Raw genomic sequence first — 19,932 nt, forward strand, 5'->3', positions numbered from 1 at the left:
AAGTGCATCATTGTAATTCCATTTCTTAAGTTCCCTTTTTAAGGGAATCCAATAAATGAGAAAGAGATCCTTGTCATTGAAAACATGTCTCCTCTGCCTGAACTATACATATATCTCTATATTCCCATGCTCCAGATAATTATCTTATAGATATACTTGGCATGCATCCCACTGACAGTACCTTTGGTGCTGATCTTATAACCAATGCTGTTGAATGCAATTTTCTCAAGAAGGAAGTAAATTATTTTTTTGTAATCATACTTATTTTGTAGCTTCAGCAATGTAAGACTACTTCCTCTTCTAGACAACGGTCGTTTCTTTTTTGTGCTTGTGGGTTAGGATAAATGAAAAAGCTTTCTTACAGGTCACTTTAACGTGATACGTATCTATGGCAATAAAGAAAACTACTTGGGTGCTGCTGTTGATGTTTTTGAAATGAGTGTTTTTGAGATTTTTGACAGTTTCAATTGTTTGACTTTTATAGTTTTTTGAACTCCTTTGTATGCCCACAAACCTTGTGTGCCATGATTGTCTGTGCTTATTCCCATTTATAAATTTCATGGTTTTCTCAACTTTTTTCCTCCTTCCCTGATGCCTTTGGATCAATAAAAAGATGACATTGGTAAACTTAACTATTCTGATTTTGTTTAACAATAGTATATGAAAGTTTGAGTTACTGTTGTAACTCCTTCCCAGCCAAAAGCCATACAATTACCTTGGGGACGAGATCTCTGAATTGAGTTATGAACTGAAATTACTCTCTTATTCAGTTGTGCTGCTGATTAAAAAGCACAGTGGAAGATTAACTCTCCAGTTCTGGAAAACTTTCCTCCATTCCTCTTCAAAGAAGTTTTTTAACAGCAGTAAGAAATTGTTCATCATTCTGCCAAACATAGATACAGCTGGCATGATCTAGAGTTCATTACTTATTTTAAAATATTACTATTTTCAATCTATTTTGTGACCTCAAAGTCCCACATGAGCTTAGAGACAGATTTGTTCCAACTAGCATATGAGTACATATACCAGAATGTTGGAATAATGCAATAGTGGGAGATGGGTGAATATCAGAGTAGAATTGGGTTGTTCCACGGGGTGGTTTATTTTGTCCAGTTGGTCATGTCTTTTAATCTTTCCATACCTCCTTAAATACAGAATTGCTTTCAGTGTTCAAAGTAGTGTGGTGGCGTAATCAGTACAGAGATATTTTACAAATTTTTACAAAACAATCACTTTACACAATCTTGACGGAAGGAAAAGATTTCTTGTACCTGGCAAGCATGTGAATCCTAAAAAGTGCTATCTTTGAATCAAAAATTGCTGTTTGATTTCAAAAATAAATGCCAGAAATGAGAAGTAGCCAAAACATTTTCTGGTAGACTGCTGAAAGGCAGAAGTGAAGGCACCACCCCCAGCTACCCCATAGCATTTACTTGATTTGAATTCAAAATACTATCTGATGACTTTTTGCAGGAAGTGTAGGTTTGCGTTTTTATTTTATTTTTTATTTCCTACTTTCCCTGAAATGATTACTGAAGCCGTTGGTCTAGAGAACTCAGGAGTGTGGTCAAAGTGGGATGCAGGGAGCTGGCATGTAGAGCTGTACGTACTGAGCACTGGTTTTAGTAAGCAGAGAGATGGCAGTTCTTGATGGCCCACAAAACCTGCTGAAGGTTGGCAGTAGCCCACTGGAAGTCAGTGTCCTAACTGAAATCTGAAAGTAATGAAGGCATTTTTATTCACTGCTAGTGTCTCTTTAAACTAAGGCTCTGCACTTTATGTCAAATACTGCTACACTTTCGTGAACCTGGACTTAGTAGGACTACATTCATCTCACTAGATAAAAATAAGTTAATTTTGCTTGTTTTATCTATTAAGTTTGTTTCACAGATAGGAAAAATGATATTCAGCTGATCCAATAGCTCTTACTTCTTGCATCCTCCCTCAAATACTGTATAAATGCTTAATACTGCTTCAGGTTGCTGTTGCACAGTATGTCTTGATGAATTTAGATTATTCCTTTTCATATATTAGCATGTTTTGCATAAGTGTAATATCTATCTATATAATATGCTCATGCATCTTTTAAATATATGTAATGTTATTTTTATCTTTTTATGGTGGGGTACCCATGGTTTGTGAAACTGTTTTTTCCAGGTGTTTGCTTACAGGAGAATATATTGTGCCTAGGAGCCGGGGTGGGAATGACAGAACTGAAACTTGAATGCAAAGCCTTTCTGATCAAATCCTGTTCACACAGAACATTGTGTCCTTCCTCAAATCACTGGTGACAAGCTGGAGCTCTTGTAAAGTGATGCTTCTCTAGTGTTATGCTTTCACACTGCTATGTGAGTGTGTCTGCAATTTTTATGTCAATGTTTAAGCAAATACTGGAGATATCCCTTTTCCTTTATCCAGGCCCATGTCAAAGGGTTGCGAGCTCACTGCATTTTTACTCTGCCAGTGTGTAATTTTTAATTAGTATCAAGAACTATATTTCTAAAGAAGTGTGCATTACTATAAATTAAAAACTTCAGTACATTGCTTTAAGTGAGATATGAATGCAGCAAAGTTTTTAAATAAAATCTCAGTCAGGAATACACTCAGGATGATAAAAAATGGTGTATTTTTGTTAAGGAGTAGTCCATATACTTGCTGTCGTGTAATTGGCTTCCTTGCTTTGTTATCACAGGCCTATTTGATATTTTGGATTTTTTTAATTGCTTGTTAACTACAATGATTTTTATTTTAATTTTTTTTAGTTACCTCACTAAATACTCCCCTCCTCATCAGATTCCCACACTTATTTTCTCTTTATACTATGGATTTTAAAGAAGCTGAAATAAAAGTTACTGAAACCATAACCATTTTTAGCCGTATACTTGCAGAATTTTTGAATGCTTTTTCCTGTCATTTTTTGTCATGCTAGCTTGTTGTTATCTTACAAAAATAAACATTTGTAATAGTAGCTGCCATTGTTAAAGTGGGTGTAGTTACTGTATGCTTGGCCTGTGGCTAGATTAGTTGACAGATATCACCGAAAGGTCTCCTTGTTGCTGTATGGGGAGAGCACTGTCTCCCTGTGCAGAGTACTCTTTATATGCGTGAGGGTGTTATGTGTGAGAGTTAAGGAAACGAAGAACCTAAGTCTGGGTCTTCATGGTGAGAGCCAGTTCACCTGTGACTCTCTGCTGATAGAAAATATGCTGTCCCCTATGGATTACTATAAGTGGGTGAAGGGTTCTAGTATGTTGCTATAGGGTTGTATTTCTTCACCTAGCAGTTACTCAAAATAGACTTGCAAGAAATTTTTTACTTTATTTCGGCACCCCAGGAAAGCTTTTTATGCCGGAGCCAGAAATACATGTGGAAATGTTTAGTCTTCTTTGGCTTTTGGAGCAAAATTCAGCGTATGTGTGCATTGGGTTTGTGTGGCAGCGTTTTGGTAGCGGGGGGGGACTACAGGGGTGGCTTTGGTGAGAAGCTGCTAGAAACTTCCCCTATGTCTGATAGAGCCGATGCCAGACGGCTCCAAGACGGACCTGCCGCTGGCTAAGGCCGAGCCCATCAGCCACAGTGGTAGCGCCTCTGTGATAACATATTCAAGAAGGGGCGGGGGGGGGGGGGGAACTGGGAAGAGAGGAGTGAGAATGTGAGAAAAACAGTTCTGCAGACACCAAGGTCAGTGAAGAAGGAGGGGGAGGAGGTGCTCCAGGCGCTGAAGCAGAGATTCCCCTGCAGCCCGTGGTGAAGACCATGGTGAGGCAGGTTGTCTCCCTCCAGCCCATGGAGGTCCACGGTGGAGCAGATATCCACCTGCAGCCCATGGAGGACCCCATGCTGGAGCAGGTGGATGCCCGAAGGAGGCTGTGACCGTGTGGGAAGCCCATGCTGGAGCAGGCTCCTGGCAGGACCTGTGGAGCCGTGGAGAGAGGAGCCCACGCTGGAGCAGGTTTGCTGGCAGGAGTTGTGAGCCCATGGGGGACCCACGCTGGAGCAGTCTGTTCCTGAAGGACTGCACCCCGTGGAACGGACCCATGCTGGAGCAGTTCGTGGAGAACTGTAGCCTGTGGGAAGGACCCACGTTGTAGAAGTTTGTGGAGAACTGTCTCCCGTGGGAGGGACCCCACGCTGGAGCAGGGGAAGAGTGTGAGGAGGAAGGAGCAGCAGAAACAACGTGTGATGAACTGACCGCAACCCCCATTCCCCGTCCCCCTGCGCCGCTCGGGGGGAAGAGGTAGAGAAAATAGGGAGTGAAGTTGAGCCTGGGAAGAAGGGAGGGGTGGGGGGAAAGTGTTTTTTTTTTTAAGATTTGGTTTTACTTCTCATTATCCTACTCTGATTTTGATTGGTAATAAATTAAACTAATTTCCCCAAGTCAAGTCTATTTTGCCCATGATAGTAATTGGTGAGTGATCTCCATATGTCCTTGTCTCGACCTACGAGCCTTTCGTCGTATTTTCTCTCTCCTGTCCAGCTGAGGAAGGGGAGTGAGTGAGCAGCTGTGTGGTGATTAGTCCGGCTGGGTTTAAACCACGACAGTGTGTGAGTCTTTGCAGGACAAAGATGTTTTGAATGGGTCTCTGAGTGTCAGTGAGCAAGGCAGGTATCTCTTTAGCAAGGTTTAGTGCCTATTTAGTACAGGTTATTATTCCTATATCATAAGAAATCTTATTAATGGTATTAATTCCCAGTGTAACTCAGATTGTTTTCCTTCTGTTTTCATATTTCTTGTCCATATATTTATCAAAGTAGAGCATAAGCTTAAAGTTTAGTAGTAAATAACAAAACCAGAGACAGACAAGATAAATAAACAAACAAATTGGGATGATTAGCATAGTAGGGTCCTGCTTCATGACTCCTAAATGCTTCTTCAGTACAGCTAGTAGATGACAATAATAATTTGTTATAATTGTCAGCAGTGTACACTAAGAAACAAACATAACCCTGGTGAGAAATAATCATTTTTGTCACAGAAGCATGGTAGTCAAATCATTCGTCAGAAAAGAGAAAGAGCAAGCCTGTTAAACGTATTTCTGGGTCTCTGGTCTCCTGTAAGGCCAGAGATTGTTGGGTTTTATAACTTTTTAGAGTTTAGCTTTAAATAATTTAGAAACCTATTTGTTTTGAAAAAAGTAAGTTTGGTTGTCCATTTGCCTTACGTAACATTTACTGCCTAACCAGTCATTAAGACTTAAAAATTGTAGAGTATGTTATGATTCTTTGATAGAAATAACATGTTTATAAGCCTTTAATTTTTTATTTTCTTTCTTATGCCATTTATTTTTACAATCATCTTCTGCTGAGAGAACTTTAAAATTCTTTTTCCAGCAGCAGTCTTGGACCATTTGGTACCTGCTAATAATTCTGCTGTTTTGAAACGGTGCCAGCGTGGTCTTAAATTACCTTTCTCATTTATAACTCCTCCAGAAATGATTTAATTGGTTGTAGCTTTTGAAATTTGACGTAGCTCATCCTGCTCAAGCTACTTGTTTGTATGCTATCTTATTTCCACCGTTCTGATTGGAGGTGGAGAATGTAGTATTCATGGTTTTATCTGCTCATCCTTATTATATTAAGCTGATTAAAAGTAAAATTTCTTTGTATAAAATATCTGATGTTATTCTCTGGAGAGGCACTTAACTCAAAACAGTATGAATGTTCTCATATACCAAATATATGGACATATAAAAATAATCTGCAATGAGAACTTTGTTTTAGGACTTCTGTGGGGGTTTTATCATACTTTTAATCCCATCTTTCTGTTCTTGGCTTCAGACTTGTACGTCAGCAAGGACCATATCTGTTCTGACCTGATGCTTTCTGTGTCTTAGCCAATTGCATTGGCATACCCCCATGTTTTGGAGTATGACAGGCTTAAAGAATCCGAATCCAAAGTTTGGTTTGGTGCCCAAGAGATTAAACTGCATACAAGTGAAGAATTTTGATTCTGTTAAAAGGGGTGTTGACTTAGGTGATACATGACCAAGTAAAAACTTGGTTTTACATGTCAGCAAAAGATAGAGGAGGGCTCTGGTGAGCTAGCCTGGGAAAGAAAAAAAATCCCTTTCTAACACCTACACTTGAGAGCCTATAACCTGGTGCAGATGAACTAAACACATAGTTGACTGTCAGTGAGCACTCATATTCCAGTCTCTTTCTTTTTAATGACATTACTGCTGTTCTTGGAGTAAGGCCCAGTAGTATGTTGCACCAGGATCGGGGCAGGACTTGTGTATTCTCTTCAGTTGCCATAATGTGAACTGGGGATACTGGATTCTGTTCTCTATTGGGATACTGAAGTTTGTCATACAGTAATAAACTTATGAATCTTTGTGTGAGCTATATTATCACACTTGAGATATACTAATCCAAATACATACAATTATGAAAATAATTAAGCTGCACAGTTATATTGACACATGAGACCCAAAGCTACTAATAAATTATCTACTTCCTGTAATTTCTAGAAATTCTGCTCAGTAATGGCATAAACTTTTAGTTTTATACAGGTAAAATACCAGATTCCCTCTGCCAACCTTTTAGCATGCAAGTGAAGAGTCTGAGAGATCATGTAATGTAATTGCTATTTTTACATCTTGCAAATACCACAGTATGTGTGTACCTTGATGCTTCTGAGTTGGTACTGGGAGACTAAGTAACAGCAGGAAGGATTAGAGAGCCCTAGGAGCTTTTGTAATACTTGTTTCAGATGTCTGATAGCCTTCTTAGGAAACATGCTGAAGAGAAGCCCATTTCATTAGCTTTGTAGCAAGCATCTGCTGCAAACAGAGGCTGGTATTTCTTGGCTTGTTTTGTAGGAGGACTCGTTTTCAGTGGCTACTGAATAGTGCCAAAATTTCAAAGTACGGCTAGGTGACTTCAGAGCAAGCAATCCAACCGATGTTTTACATATTTCAAGTAGGTGGATTTGACCTCATAGGAGCTAGAAATCCAGGCAGGTAATTTACCTCTGTAACTTTAGACATCCATCTTTAGAGATCTGAGCCTTCATCACTGAGGGGATGATCCTTCTTGACCAGGGCCTGTGAAGTTCCACTGAATGTGGTGGCTCACTCTGTAGACTTAGAGCTTTGGTTGTGAATATTGTCTTGTTAGCAGTGAAATACTCTTTTTGACAAATGCACCTTTTGACATACCAGCTTTCAAGAGAGATGTTTGATAAAATGACTTTACAGGGAGAGAAGACAAGGGGTGTATCAAACTGGGACTAAATAACAACTATTACCAAACTAGTAGAGGTGTGGGCTCATTAATTCTCATTTTAGAGCCAAATAACAAATGTTTTTTCTTTCATGTTTTCACATTCTGTACAGGTTTGTTTCCCTCTTACAGAAAAATCCTGGAAGAAATAGGATATGTTTTAGCTTCTAAAACTACTTTGATGTACAGATGCAGTGGCTGTCACCTGACAGTGTTTTCCAACAGGGGCTCTCACTCTGCAGCCTGGGAACCCCAGGGCAGCAGAAGTTGCACAGGAACGTGCTGGGTGTTATGTTTCTCTGTTTAATTACATCTGGGCACCATTTACGCTTTTTCTGTGGTTTTATAATGTATAAATGTATTTATAGTTTATAAGTGTGTTTCAAAATATATGTAGAAGATACAAGCTTATTTGAGGTAAATAGAAGGGTGTTTCTAATGCAGAATGCTTGTTAGTGAGTCATCTAAATGACATAAAGTGGCAATTTTTTAATGTGAGTGAAAGGCAAACAGAGGATATAGAGTACCGCTCAATATATACTTCTTGTAAGCTTCAGTGGATGGTGTGTTGGCCAAATGAAGACAGCCTACATTATTCTGAAGGGAAGATTATGAAGAGCTATTGGAGAAGCTGAGGCAGCTAGAAAAAAGAAATATGATTATTGTTTTCCCTTTTGTGTTTGTCAGGTACTCTAATAGAAGAATAGAACTTAATTTCACAGTTAGATAACATTTGGCTGAAATCCCTGTAACTATTTTAGGAAGCCGGATTCATTAGTCTCTATTCAGTAGGTGTTCAATGCTGTCTCTAAGTGGCAGTTGCTGCCATTTAGTACCAGGTTGACAAAGTTCCCTATTAAGTTTTTTATTTTAGTAGAATGTGCCATACCTGATCTTTTGCTTTGTTAGGATGGATGTAAATGGTTAGATGATAGATGCCAGTAGTAGTGAATCAGGAGGAGAAGGAATGGGAGACTGGCAGGAGGACAGACCATGCCTTGCCCACCTTGATCAAATATTTTTTTACTGATCTTGATATCATTAAAAATATGTAATGGCAAAAGAGAAACTGTGAGCACTACTGGAACTGTTAGTGGCAAGAAGTTATCTAAAACACTAATAGTTGACCTTCTCAATTCAGGAAATGGCTAACTCTTTTGTCCCTGCTCCCCACACTGAGAACTGCTCCTAGCATGCCTCCAGGCCATCTGGCTAGCCCATAGTTCTCAGGACCTGTTGAGACTTGGGTTGCAAGTAGCTGGGTGCCCATATGCTTAATTCTTGCTTGAGGTTCCCAAAGTGAGCTCTGTATAGTGTAAGCTTGCACCCAGTATTGATTGTCACCATATATAGGGTTTGCACTGAGCAGAGTATATAATTTCTCCCATATTCGTTCCTTCTCATTCAGTGCTTTTCCATCAAATCCTGGGCTCTTCTCCTGAGAACCACTTGTTGTTAAATGCATTGACTGTTCTGATAGAGCTGCTGTGTGAGCGCTTCTGTTCATCAGTGTTTTCTGTGGTAACCCATGGTTTGACCACTGCTGGTATGCAAGTTACCTTTGCTAACTTGCTTTAGACAAATGAGAAAAAAAGAAAAAAATACTCAGCAGCTAATAACTTTTTTCTTCTTCCTGTTTTTCTGCTGCTAATAAAATCTGGTCCAGTGTGGCTATTGGATAAAGCTTATTTGCCCAAATAAGATAGCAGGGAAGCCAAGACCTCTAACTGTTTCTAAACATTCAGAAGCACAGGAAAATTAATCGGAGCTACAATTTGGCTTTTGTATATTGTTATGCCCTTTGTAAGAAAAATACTTGTAGAGAATTAGTATTAAATTCCCTGAGCTACTTGGAAGTAAATCTTGCTTGTGTATTTCACAATAGTTTGCTAAATAACATGTGTGTTACATACCTTGTTTTAAAATATTGAATCATTGATCCATAGAGAACAAGTTGTTAATAATCTAACTATTCAATTGTTTTAAGTCTCCAAAATTAAGACACAGAAACAAAGGACAATGTTTTGCCTTCTCTGTTGCACATGTTGCAGTAGACTGTTCCCATGCAGTACATCAGTCTTACTGTATTTAGTTTTATAGTTCATGAAGCAAATAATCCAAAGTGAATAATGCGATTATTAATGTGCAGACCACTGAGCTTATGCGTTAAAAAACAGTAGTCATCACAATGTTGAGTTGCTCAGTGCTTTAGAATTACAATTTAGATCCATTTCTTTGGAATTTCTTGACTAATAATACAGGAGGTAATGTCTGTTGGTTTAAAACTACTAATAAAAAGAATTTAAAATATCCTAAAGATCCTTAATGCTGCCTTGGGGGGGGGGGGGGGGGGCGGGGGGCAGAGTTTAAAAGTTACAATGTTTTTTTCAGATAAATTTTATCTTTTTTGCTTGATTTATGAAAAGCTGAAACATTTAAGAGCACAGTCCTTGCTTCCTGATGAAGCAGAGGGATGGGCTGTTGAGAAGTCAGACATTGGAACGGGCTGCCCAGGGAGGTGGTGGAGTCACCATCCCTGGAGGTATTTAAGAGACATGTGGATGAGGCCCTTAGGGACATGGCTTAGTGGTGGACTTGGCCGTGTTAGGTTTACAGTTGGACTTGATGATCTTAAAGGTCTTTTCCAACCTAAACGATTCTATGACTCTATGACTATTCCCTGGTCCAAGCTAGCATGTTCTCTGACATTTGTTTTTTGGCTTGCTCCTTAGCTTTGTCACTGCTTTTCAAATGAAGCACCCACCACCTGGCTATCACTTAAGCACATTGTTACCTTCACTCATGAATAGGTTTTGCTGTATGAAGATCAGAATACTCTGTACCCTGCAGGATCAAGTCCTTGTTGGAATATGCTCTGAATTTATTATTTTTATTTTGTGCTGAGGTACTGTGATATGGAGACTGGTAATGAAGCCATTGTCATGTAGGAAAACTTCAGCTTGCCTAGAATAGATGAGGTGGTTTGCTTTAGATTAAAAAAAACGCTACAGGTTCAGGGACACAAAATGAGGATGTCCTGCAGTATGCAGGAGCTTTGTGGAGTCACAGGAAAAATTTCTTCCACAGACCCAATAGTATAAGACTGTTTAATAAATATTTTAGCCAAGCTTGAGTAAAAATACTAAGTTTTCTTCAGCACTTCAGAAACTGTGTTCTATAAAAATACACATAACACTTAAATTCTGCAAAAAGATAACTCTGGTTTACTAAGCAAAAGCTTTCAGACTCTATTGGTCTTTTTCCACCTGCATGAAGGAAAAGCACAAGAGTTCTTTGTGCAGGCAAGAGTAGATCAGTTTAGCTGTCACATGAGAGGAAGATAGTTGCTTCTGCTTTTTAGAGAACAAGCACAGATTGTGAAGCCACTACTGTTGTATTACATTGTTCATGGATTCAAGTCCAAGGGCCTCTAAAAGACTTTTTATATCAGTTGGGAAGTTAATCATGGTTATATGAACAAATGAAATACTGTGTCATACTTTAACTGCTGGGATAGTGTTTTCTGTCTTGTATACAAAGTATTCATGCAACTGAGATGGTCATGCCATGGAAAAACTAATATAAAAAACAGAGTAACTCTATATTTTTAACTCGCACCTGTATTATTTTGGAGCTGTACTGTTCTTATGCAAAGTTTTTGTCTTTGAACTGGGGGTTTTTTTTGACCAAGGGAAAAATGTAGAATTGACACTTCTTACACAATAGTTTTTCTCCTATTTTAAACTTTCAGGCACATTCTCCATTTGGACTCTACCTGCTGTTATAATATCTTTGTTTTTCATGAATTATCACTAGGTTTTTTTGTCTGTTTCTAGAAAGCAACAGTATGGAATTCAATGCTGGGACAAAAACAATTTTTGTCACTTGCGTTAGAAATTAAGCAAGCATTAATGACCTCTGAAAAAACATTCATTCTTAGGTGGATTGTGTTTCTATTTATAAGCATTTTTAAGTCTTTAATTGCTAGACACAGTTCTGAGTGTCTAAAATCGGTTATTAACAGTAGGTTTAGATGTTGCTTGAAAGAAAATGGTTTTTGTGTACAGTAGCCATCTGCTTATTACGTTTCAGCACTGAACAGGAAGAGCCATTTCCTGCCTCAGAATACTTTGTTTCCTTTGTCTCTACAATGAGAGAAAAAAAATAACAGGAGTACTCCTTCTGACCAGTGAAAACTTCTCATTTTTTCTAAGTAGGGATTTGTGATAAATGAACCTTAGTAATACATTGCTGATGAAGATAGGAATTGTAATTTTACCATCATCTTATTGCAATGAACGTTACAGGGAACATGTTGTAGGTCATCGTACTGTACATAAATGTAGTTTTAACTGCATAGCTAGATGTTTCAGAAGCTGAAGACTGCATGCATGAAAGCAGCCGTTGTAACTAAATTATTATATAGCCTTATCTTCCACCTAAGTTGTGTTTTTATTTTTGAAATAAAATGTCATTCTGAGAGTTGGCTTGATCAAGCTTGCTTATTTTTAAAGATGGTTAACTTCAAGATGGGTGGGAATCATGTGCTGCTGCTTAAGAATGTGGTTTTCTTAGTGATTTAGCAGATAGCTCAACAGAATCAGGAAATCTTCCAGACTGTTCACATTTGTCTTTCAGTGTCTGACAGTATTTTCTGCTTTTTTTGTTGTTGCCAGCAATCACAAGCAACTACTTTGCTGTAGGTCAGAAAAGTACAGGCCCAGATGGATTACGCTTTCTTTTTACAGATACGAACTTGCTATGAAATTTTGCTATAATTATAGCTGACTTGAAGAGCTTTTGAGTCATCAGTCACTCAGAAAGCAACTCTCAAGGCCACTAGCCTTACTTTCATGACTTCTGTATCTAGGTCAAACATACTTACTGAAGTCCTCTTTTTTGAGGAAGAGTTCATGTATAGGAAGAGGCACTACATATATATTTCATGCTTGTGCATCCTATGAAGATGGAAAATTTTCCCCATTAATTTATATTTATTTTGTAAATTGTTTTAAAATAGAGATTGCAAGCTTTGAATTCCCAAGGAATGCATGAACCATCACAACACTTGCAAAACATTTGGTGAATGACATGACATATAGAGTAATTTTTGTATTGGTTTAATATTTGCCAAGACCTTCCTTTTTACTGGGTGTCCAGTGTTACAAGCAGTACACACATTTTAAAGAAATAGCCCTCAAAATAGGTATGCTGCAAATGGCAAACCAGCAAATTAGTCGTAGCTCTTAAAAGGCTTGCCGCAGTCAGTTGGAAGTAATGTTTTAGCAGCTGCATTGTAAGGAGGGGGAGAATAGGATGGCATAAAGTTTAAGAATGCTGTGGTATTATTATACTTTAACTAAAATTAACTGTATTTATGACTATATTTTTTTTTCTTTGCTGTAGTCGTGACATGGAGAATAAAGAAACCCTCAGGGGGTTGCAGAAGATGGATGACCGCCCAGAAGAGCGCATGATCAGGGAGAAACTCAAGGCAACGTGTATGCCAGCCTGGAAGCATGAATGGCTGGAAAGAAGAAGCAGGAGAGGCCCTGTCGTAAGTGACACTGATGGAAGGGCAGTATCTGTAATAGCTATTACAAATAAAAATCCTTTAAATTTCTTTATATTAGAAACCTCTCTTTGTTAACAATTTGCATATTCTTAATTATGGTCATCCAGTTCATTTTTTATGAGCTGTTTAACAGGAAACTGTGGCTGACTTTATGAAATACATGCATTTATTAAGCTTTATTTATAAGAAAAAGACATACAGCTATGCTGCTGTTTAGTGTAGCATAAATTAATACTGTGACAACACTGCCCTCTAATGTCAATAAGAAAAGTAGCTCCTGTTCATCAGGTAAAAACTTAAACTTGAGCGCAAAACTGCACTATAGTGGTGCTTTGTACTCCCTGGATTCTTAGGGGCTTCATGGCTTCACTTTTCCTTAGTTTGAAAGTGTTAGTTTTCTATGTATTGTAACGGAAGCATATGGAATTTTTGCTAGATGAAAAAACAAACTGCAATCTTACTAGAACCGGGAAAAAACAAAGCTGAGTAACTCCTTCACACAAATCTCAACTCTGCTAAACTTTGGATGCTAGAGTATTCTATTAGCCTTTTGGGTAATGCTTTTATATAAATGGCTCAGAAGCAGTTTTAAGAAATTGTGGACAGATCAAACCTGAAGCTTATTAAGCATAGTTACAATTCTATTCAGTATAATGCTGGTTAATTAATCGCCGTTAGTTACCTATAAGTATAGTTGCATTTGTCGATGTGACTCCTGTGTACCACTTGATGAGAGTGCTAATTTAAAGCTATCATTTGATGCAGTAAACAAGTGTTTGGGGACAGCTTTTCTAGAACAGAAATAAGAGGGTTCTATTGGTAACTTTGTTATGTGAAAGGATATTAAAAATACTTACAAGTACACCACAAAAGTGATACCTCAAAGGGTCAAATAACACAAAACAGTTCTTTAACAATTTTTAAATGCATCTTGGTTACTGCATAGCTTGAAATTGTTTCCCTGCTCAGCCCACTTCCCTTGAGGTTCCTGGTTTTTTTAATACAACTTTTGATGCTCCAGATCCTGAATTACTACCATTTTACATTTTAAATGTTTTCAAGCACTAGCAGCTGGTATCTTGTCCTTAGGCACATGAGTTTGCATTCTAACCTTCCAGGAAAGAAAAAGCATTACAGTAATTGGTAGGAGGAAAAAGAAGGCTGCATTGCTTTCTACACTCCTTTATCCTGTTTACTTTTGTAATCAGATAGCAGTATATTTAAAAACAATAGCAACAAAGGTTTCTGAAAAGTTCAGGTTTGCAATACATTAAATATGGTGACTTCTTAACGTAAAATGAGAGGTGCTTGGATCAAGGCTGTAAATGCAGATTTTTTCCTCCTCTTAGGCAGTGCCTAACTGCTAGACTACAACCTCCTCATCGTCCTCTTCTCCCTGTAGCCTGCTGAAACTGAAATGCATTTCTGAATAGTGGAATAGCTTCAGTTGATGAATTAAATGCTTCAGTTTAAAATAGCATTTGACCTTGTGGGTGCAGTCCAGATCAGCAGGTAGAAAGGCACTGAGTCTGGATGTCTCTTCCTCCCCATACCCTGAGCAGGGAAAGCCCCTTCCATTTTTTTGCCTAAATCAGAGACCTCTAGAACTCTCTAGGAGAGGTCTGCTCTGTTAATCTGAAGTGTTACTTGGAACTTCCTTCCAGCTTTGAGTCAAGCCTCTAAGACATGGAGAAATGTAGAACTAAAAGTGCATCTGCCTGCTGTGACTGCTTTTAATTTAATTCCCAGGGGCCTTACTCTTCTCATGCATTATGTGGGTTTGAGAGGCAGACAGCTGAAAGTTGTCTCGAAATATTCCATACCTCAGTGTCCAGCTTCAGTGTTCATGCAACAAAGCACTGTATTAGCAGTGTATGTCCTCACTGTGCTTGAGCATATATTTCTATTCATGTAGTGCAGCACGGTGTACAGTGATTAGCTCGGATACCAGATGTGGTGTAGCTGTTTTACTTGTATGGCAGGCAGAAACCCTGGGTGTGGTTCTTACAGGGTGCAGCACACTTAATTTTGCTGCATTGCCTCCAGGTTTAAAGTAATTTTTACTTTGCAACAAGTGTTGTGCTATAGAACTAGCAACCCTAGTATTTCTCAACTGATACTTACCATATATAACAGATGGATCCAATGTTATAGCTCTTAATAAGCAGACAATGCCTGTAGGAAAAAATTCTTTTAGCTTTTACTATCCAAATGGGGGAACTGCTGTCCTTTGAGCTATCATAAATGACAATTGCAGAAGTACTTTGAGAATCAGATCAGTTGCTGCCACAACTAACATAAGTGGCACAAATGTACAGGAAAAAAGCTGCTTGCTTTTGTGTTGCATATAGATTAACAAGATAACCCCTATTAGATGTTAATATTAGAACCTAGGGAATATGCAGACTTTGGATGTCTGGATAATGGCTTAATTATATACTGCTAGCAAAACAGTTTTGATGAATTTGTTTTGCTATAGTGTAAAATGATCAATACATAATTCTAACACATGGTTTAATTCCTGCAAGGTGGTGAAACCTATCCCTGGGAAAGGAGATGGATCAGAAATGAACAAACTCTCTCTAGAACCTCAAGCTGAAGGACAAAGCACTGCTTCTTCACCTACGCAGAAAGGAAGACGTAGTCCTTCTCCTAGTAGCTCCTCTTCATCATCTTCTAGGACAGTTAAGTCTGAGTCACCAGGTGTTAGAAGAAAAAGGGTATCGCCAGTGCCTGTAAGTTGCAAGCTGTGATGTAATTTTTAAGTTGGCTTTATTCTGCAATCTTTTGCTTACAGATACAATTAAACCTCCCTGTGTAGGGCAGAATGCTGATACAAAGGGGTTATGACACAGTATCACTTGAGTGAGATACGCAGAGCACATCTCATGTTACATTTCTCATGTGTGGAATTTTATTCTCTACTTAGGTGTGTTTCTTTTTAATTCAGTCCTGCTTTCAATTTTTATTTCTAGGAAATAAATGAAGAAATATATGTACTCAGTCATGAAGACATGTATGTTTTCTTAGCTTGATTTGCATGAAGAAGTGCTAGTAGTTCGGGTTTTTCCCTGTAGTTTTGCATGTCAGTTCTCCAAGCAGGTGTATTCTGTCAGGGATAGGATTGTTGACTGGATTAAGATTCCAGCAGAAAAGTGTTACTGGTATGCTATTTGTGGTCCTCTATTCCAGAACTGATCTTTACGTACACATTAAGGAAGATTTAGGAAGGTGCATTTTAGAAGACTAAAGTGTCTATCATTACATTTGAGAAGATCTGGAATAGAATGTTTTGAGCAATAGTAACTGACTTCGTTAAAAAATATCAGAGTATAACGTTTTGAGCAATAGTATCTAATGGATTTGCTTGTTATAAAAATGGTCATCCACAGTTAAGCTTCCGTTGACTTCTCTACAACTTCACACTGCAATTAGAGTAAGAATAAGATCTAATTGCTTTTATTGTCCCATTGCTCTAAACAAAGTTTCCAAAATCAATTAAAATATGTACTGCCATTCCTCTGAATTAGGGAAGAATATCACAAGTTACAGCACTGCAGCACAGCTTCTTTCCTCTTGACAAGAGAAATTGAAAGTTTTAAAAAAAAAAGCCAAAACCGCCCCCCAAAACTACAACAGTCCACCAAACTATCTAATTTAGCCTTTGATCCATTTTTAAATGATTGTTTGTTTAATATAAAACTTTCACATGAAAAACCTTAGAAGTTCAGGCTATCTTTTACTTAACTGATAACAGTGAGTCAATTATAACCTGTATCATAACATAAAATTTGAAGTGGAGATAAAACAAAGCAGAAGATTTTGAGATTGGACAGAGCCATTAATGCATCTCAATGTTAGAAACGTGAAGAATTTAAATGAAGACAATTTTAATAAAAGGTTTGGGCCACTGAATTTTTAATCATGTGGAAATACAACAAAAAAACCCCATCCTGAGCTGAAAGTTGTTTTAATTGTGCAAAGGAGAGGAATCTGTATCCTTTTTCCTTTTCTTTGGAATTTCTTTAACTTTTTTCTTCATTGACTGTATATTCCCTTTTGTAAACTGTACTCATAGGATTTCTTCACTTCTGAAATATATTAGCTTTCTAACCTTATATAATTTCCTGTATTGAGTCACAAGTCTGCGATTATCTTCTCATTGAATTATATTTATATTTGCTAATCCAATAGTAATATGGTAAGGCAACCAATGAGGACTTGAAAATAGAAGCAATTTAAAAGACTCCTCTTCTGCCATAATGTCAGACAAAATTTCAGTTACAAAATTTCAGGGTTTTTTCTGCCCTTGAGTTCTGGGCATGGAAGAAAAGTAATCCTTTTAAAGTCATATAGTCTAAGCAGGTTGTAGTAGTTTTGGGGGCTATCTTATTCTATGTCATTTGGAGGAAATAAAACAAACCCAAACCCCACACCTAACTAAACTTGCTGTTGTCCTGGAAATGCTTGTGATAGAACTGCTTATGTAGTTTCAGAGTGGACGAATAACACCACCTCGACGAGCCCCATCTCCAGATGGCTTCTCTCCATACAGCCCTGAGGAAACAAATCGTCGTGTCAACAAAGTTATGCGAGCCAGGCTGTACTTGCTGCAGCAGATAGGACCCAACTCTTTCTTAATTGGAGGAGACAGCCCTGATAACAAATACAGAGTGTTTATTGGACCTCAGGTAGAGAATGTTTTTGTGTTGTCTGTAGCTTTCATTAATTTATAGTTAATCTCGGAAAACTGTTTGAAACCAAATTAGATCAAGTTAGTCGCCAATCCATGAGAAAGGTTCTATAAAGTAATGTTTAAAAGTTGTAATCTGTGCTCATGTAATACAATGATCAGCTTGTATTCTGTAAAATATGTATTGTAAAATAATTAGTCTTGTCTAATGTTTCTCTTTAAAAAAAAAGTACTCTAGTTTGGAAGTAATTACTATTGCCTTGTCTGCTTCTTATTCTTAGAAGTGGCCCCAAATTGTATTATCTTAAGTATTTTTGGATAAAATTTGGCCACCTTGTTTTCCTAGTTTCTCACTCTGAAACACTTTATTTCCTCTATTCATGGGATATGTAAAAGAATGACAAGCACATGACATATTTCTTTTAATGGTGTGATAATAATACCCATTAATACCCATAGTGAGGTCCTTCTCATAGACTTTCATAGTACTAATGTGATGCTGCATTGGGGAACATTTAGGTTTTTGAGTAAACAGAAGCATGTCATTTAAGTTTGATTGCTGTCATGTTATGGATATATGATTATATGCATAAATTCCTTCTAGTATGAAGTGTAGCAATAGCTTCAGTTGATTTAAAAAAAAAACTTAAAAAAGGAAAAAAAGTCAAGTGGAAATGGGTGTAATAATTGTCTGCTTTTCCATATATATATTCCTGAATAATATTTTGGGAATTCACATTTTCTGTAAGGCCATGTAATAAGATATTTATGCCTATATATGAAATACTTTGCATAAACTACTTTGTTTTGGAGGAAGGAGGTAGTATATGTTCTATGATCCACTTAAACGTGAAAAAATTATCTATGTATTTATCAATTCAGTAGAGCCATAGCATAAACTTTTTTCTTTGCAGACTTGTAGCTGTGGCCGTGGGACGTTTTGTATTCATCTGCTGTTTGTTATGCTGCGGGTGTTCCAGCTTGAACCCTCAGACCCAATGCTCTGGAGAAAGACACTGAAGAACTTTGAGGTAATCAATTTCTAATGGACCTAATGGCAGATCTAAAATACATTCCAGGTAAAAGTCTTTAGGACATTATCTTAAAAATGTTGAAAACTGTTGCTTTTCAAAGCAACAAGAACGTATGTTTTTTTAAGTATATCTTTAATTCAGTATCAAGAGCTCTGTAAGTAGAAAAAAATAGCTGCAATTAAAAGTCATAACTAAAAGAATAATAGAGAGACATAGTTTAGTGAGTGATTCAAATCTTGGATTTTCTACTCAAATTTGTGTATGTGTCTCAGTGATTAGCTGAAAGGTAAACAGAATGAGGGTCTTCAGAAGTAATTGTGTGTATACTTAAAGCTGTTATTTTTAATAAGCAAATAAGTTTTTGTTGTGAAGTATTTCTTGTGATGTTTATTAGTAAGACTTCTGAAATTCCTGCTGCTGCTACTGCTAATGCATTATTGTGAATGTGAATAGATCTTTTTTAGCAGTAGTTAAGCTTCAGTAATATTACTTTTAATTACAAGCTATTCATAGCATAAATACGACTGTTGCTATCTTTTTCTGATGTTAGGTTGAGAGTTTGTTCCAGAAATATCACAGTAGGCGTAGCTCGAGGATCAAAGCTCCATCTCGTAACACCATCCAGAAGTTTGTCTCACGCATGTCAAATTCTCATACATTGTCATCATCTAGTACTTCTACATCTAGTTCAGAAAACAGGTTAGTATTTTTCTAAAGGAATTAAAAGCTTTATTCTGTAGTTTTCTTCTAATTTTGGAGGTTTAGAATCACCTACATTCTTTTTGTTCAAAGTTGCTTTCATTTCAAGCCACGTTAAGTCTCTGTATTTGCAAATACAATTGAGTCAAGCATACATTAGTCACTGTGATACCAAGTGGGCATATTTGCTTTATAACTTCTGTTTGAAAAATGTTAAGTAGAGTTGTGAAAAGAATTTTTTGACGCTTCATGAATTTGGGAAACAAACTTTTGAAATGGAAGTGCAAGACTGAAGTGTATGTTAACTTTGGAAATCTGTTTGTATGCATTTGTTCAAATACAGCACTGGTGCAAATGTTGATGAATGAAGAAACATGATTTTTATTTTTGTCTTCTCCTGCTTTGGAGAAATGCTTGTGCCTATGACTATGCTGAAAATTTTTTGGGTAAATGCACTCTGTGTAAACATATCAAAAATATATATATAAAAACATCAGTAAGCATATATTTAAAAAACCACTTCTTGTTAAATGGGTGATTGAATTATTTTAAGGGAACTATTAAACTATTATGATTTTTATAGTTTGTACAATGTTAAATGATGCCTTATCAATTTTAAGTGATGTTTGAGTCTTTGGTGGTTTTTTCCCTGACTTCTATTACTTCAGTAGTTTTGCATGTTCTTTTCCTTGATTTTGAAAAGATAT

General features: G+C 37.3%; 1 protein-coding gene across 1 annotated transcript in view; it reads left to right on the top strand.

Moving 5' to 3' along the window:
- Positions 1-19,932, top strand: part of MAP3K1 (mitogen-activated protein kinase kinase kinase 1) — a 64,556-nt gene that overhangs the window by 27,055 nt on the left and 17,569 nt on the right. Inside the window, exons 2-6 of the mRNA XM_059833732.1 lie at positions 12,631-12,781; positions 15,328-15,534; positions 17,290-17,490; positions 18,407-18,523; positions 19,077-19,225. Coding sequence (XP_059689715.1) covers positions 12,631-12,781; positions 15,328-15,534; positions 17,290-17,490; positions 18,407-18,523; positions 19,077-19,225 — 825 coding nt within the window. The remainder of the gene's footprint in view (positions 1-12,630; positions 12,782-15,327; positions 15,535-17,289; positions 17,491-18,406; positions 18,524-19,076; positions 19,226-19,932) is intronic.

The sequence above is a fragment of the Gavia stellata genome, chromosome Z (genome assembly GCF_030936135.1).
Source record: "Gavia stellata isolate bGavSte3 chromosome Z, bGavSte3.hap2, whole genome shotgun sequence".
NCBI lineage: Eukaryota > Metazoa > Chordata > Aves > Gaviiformes > Gaviidae > Gavia > Gavia stellata.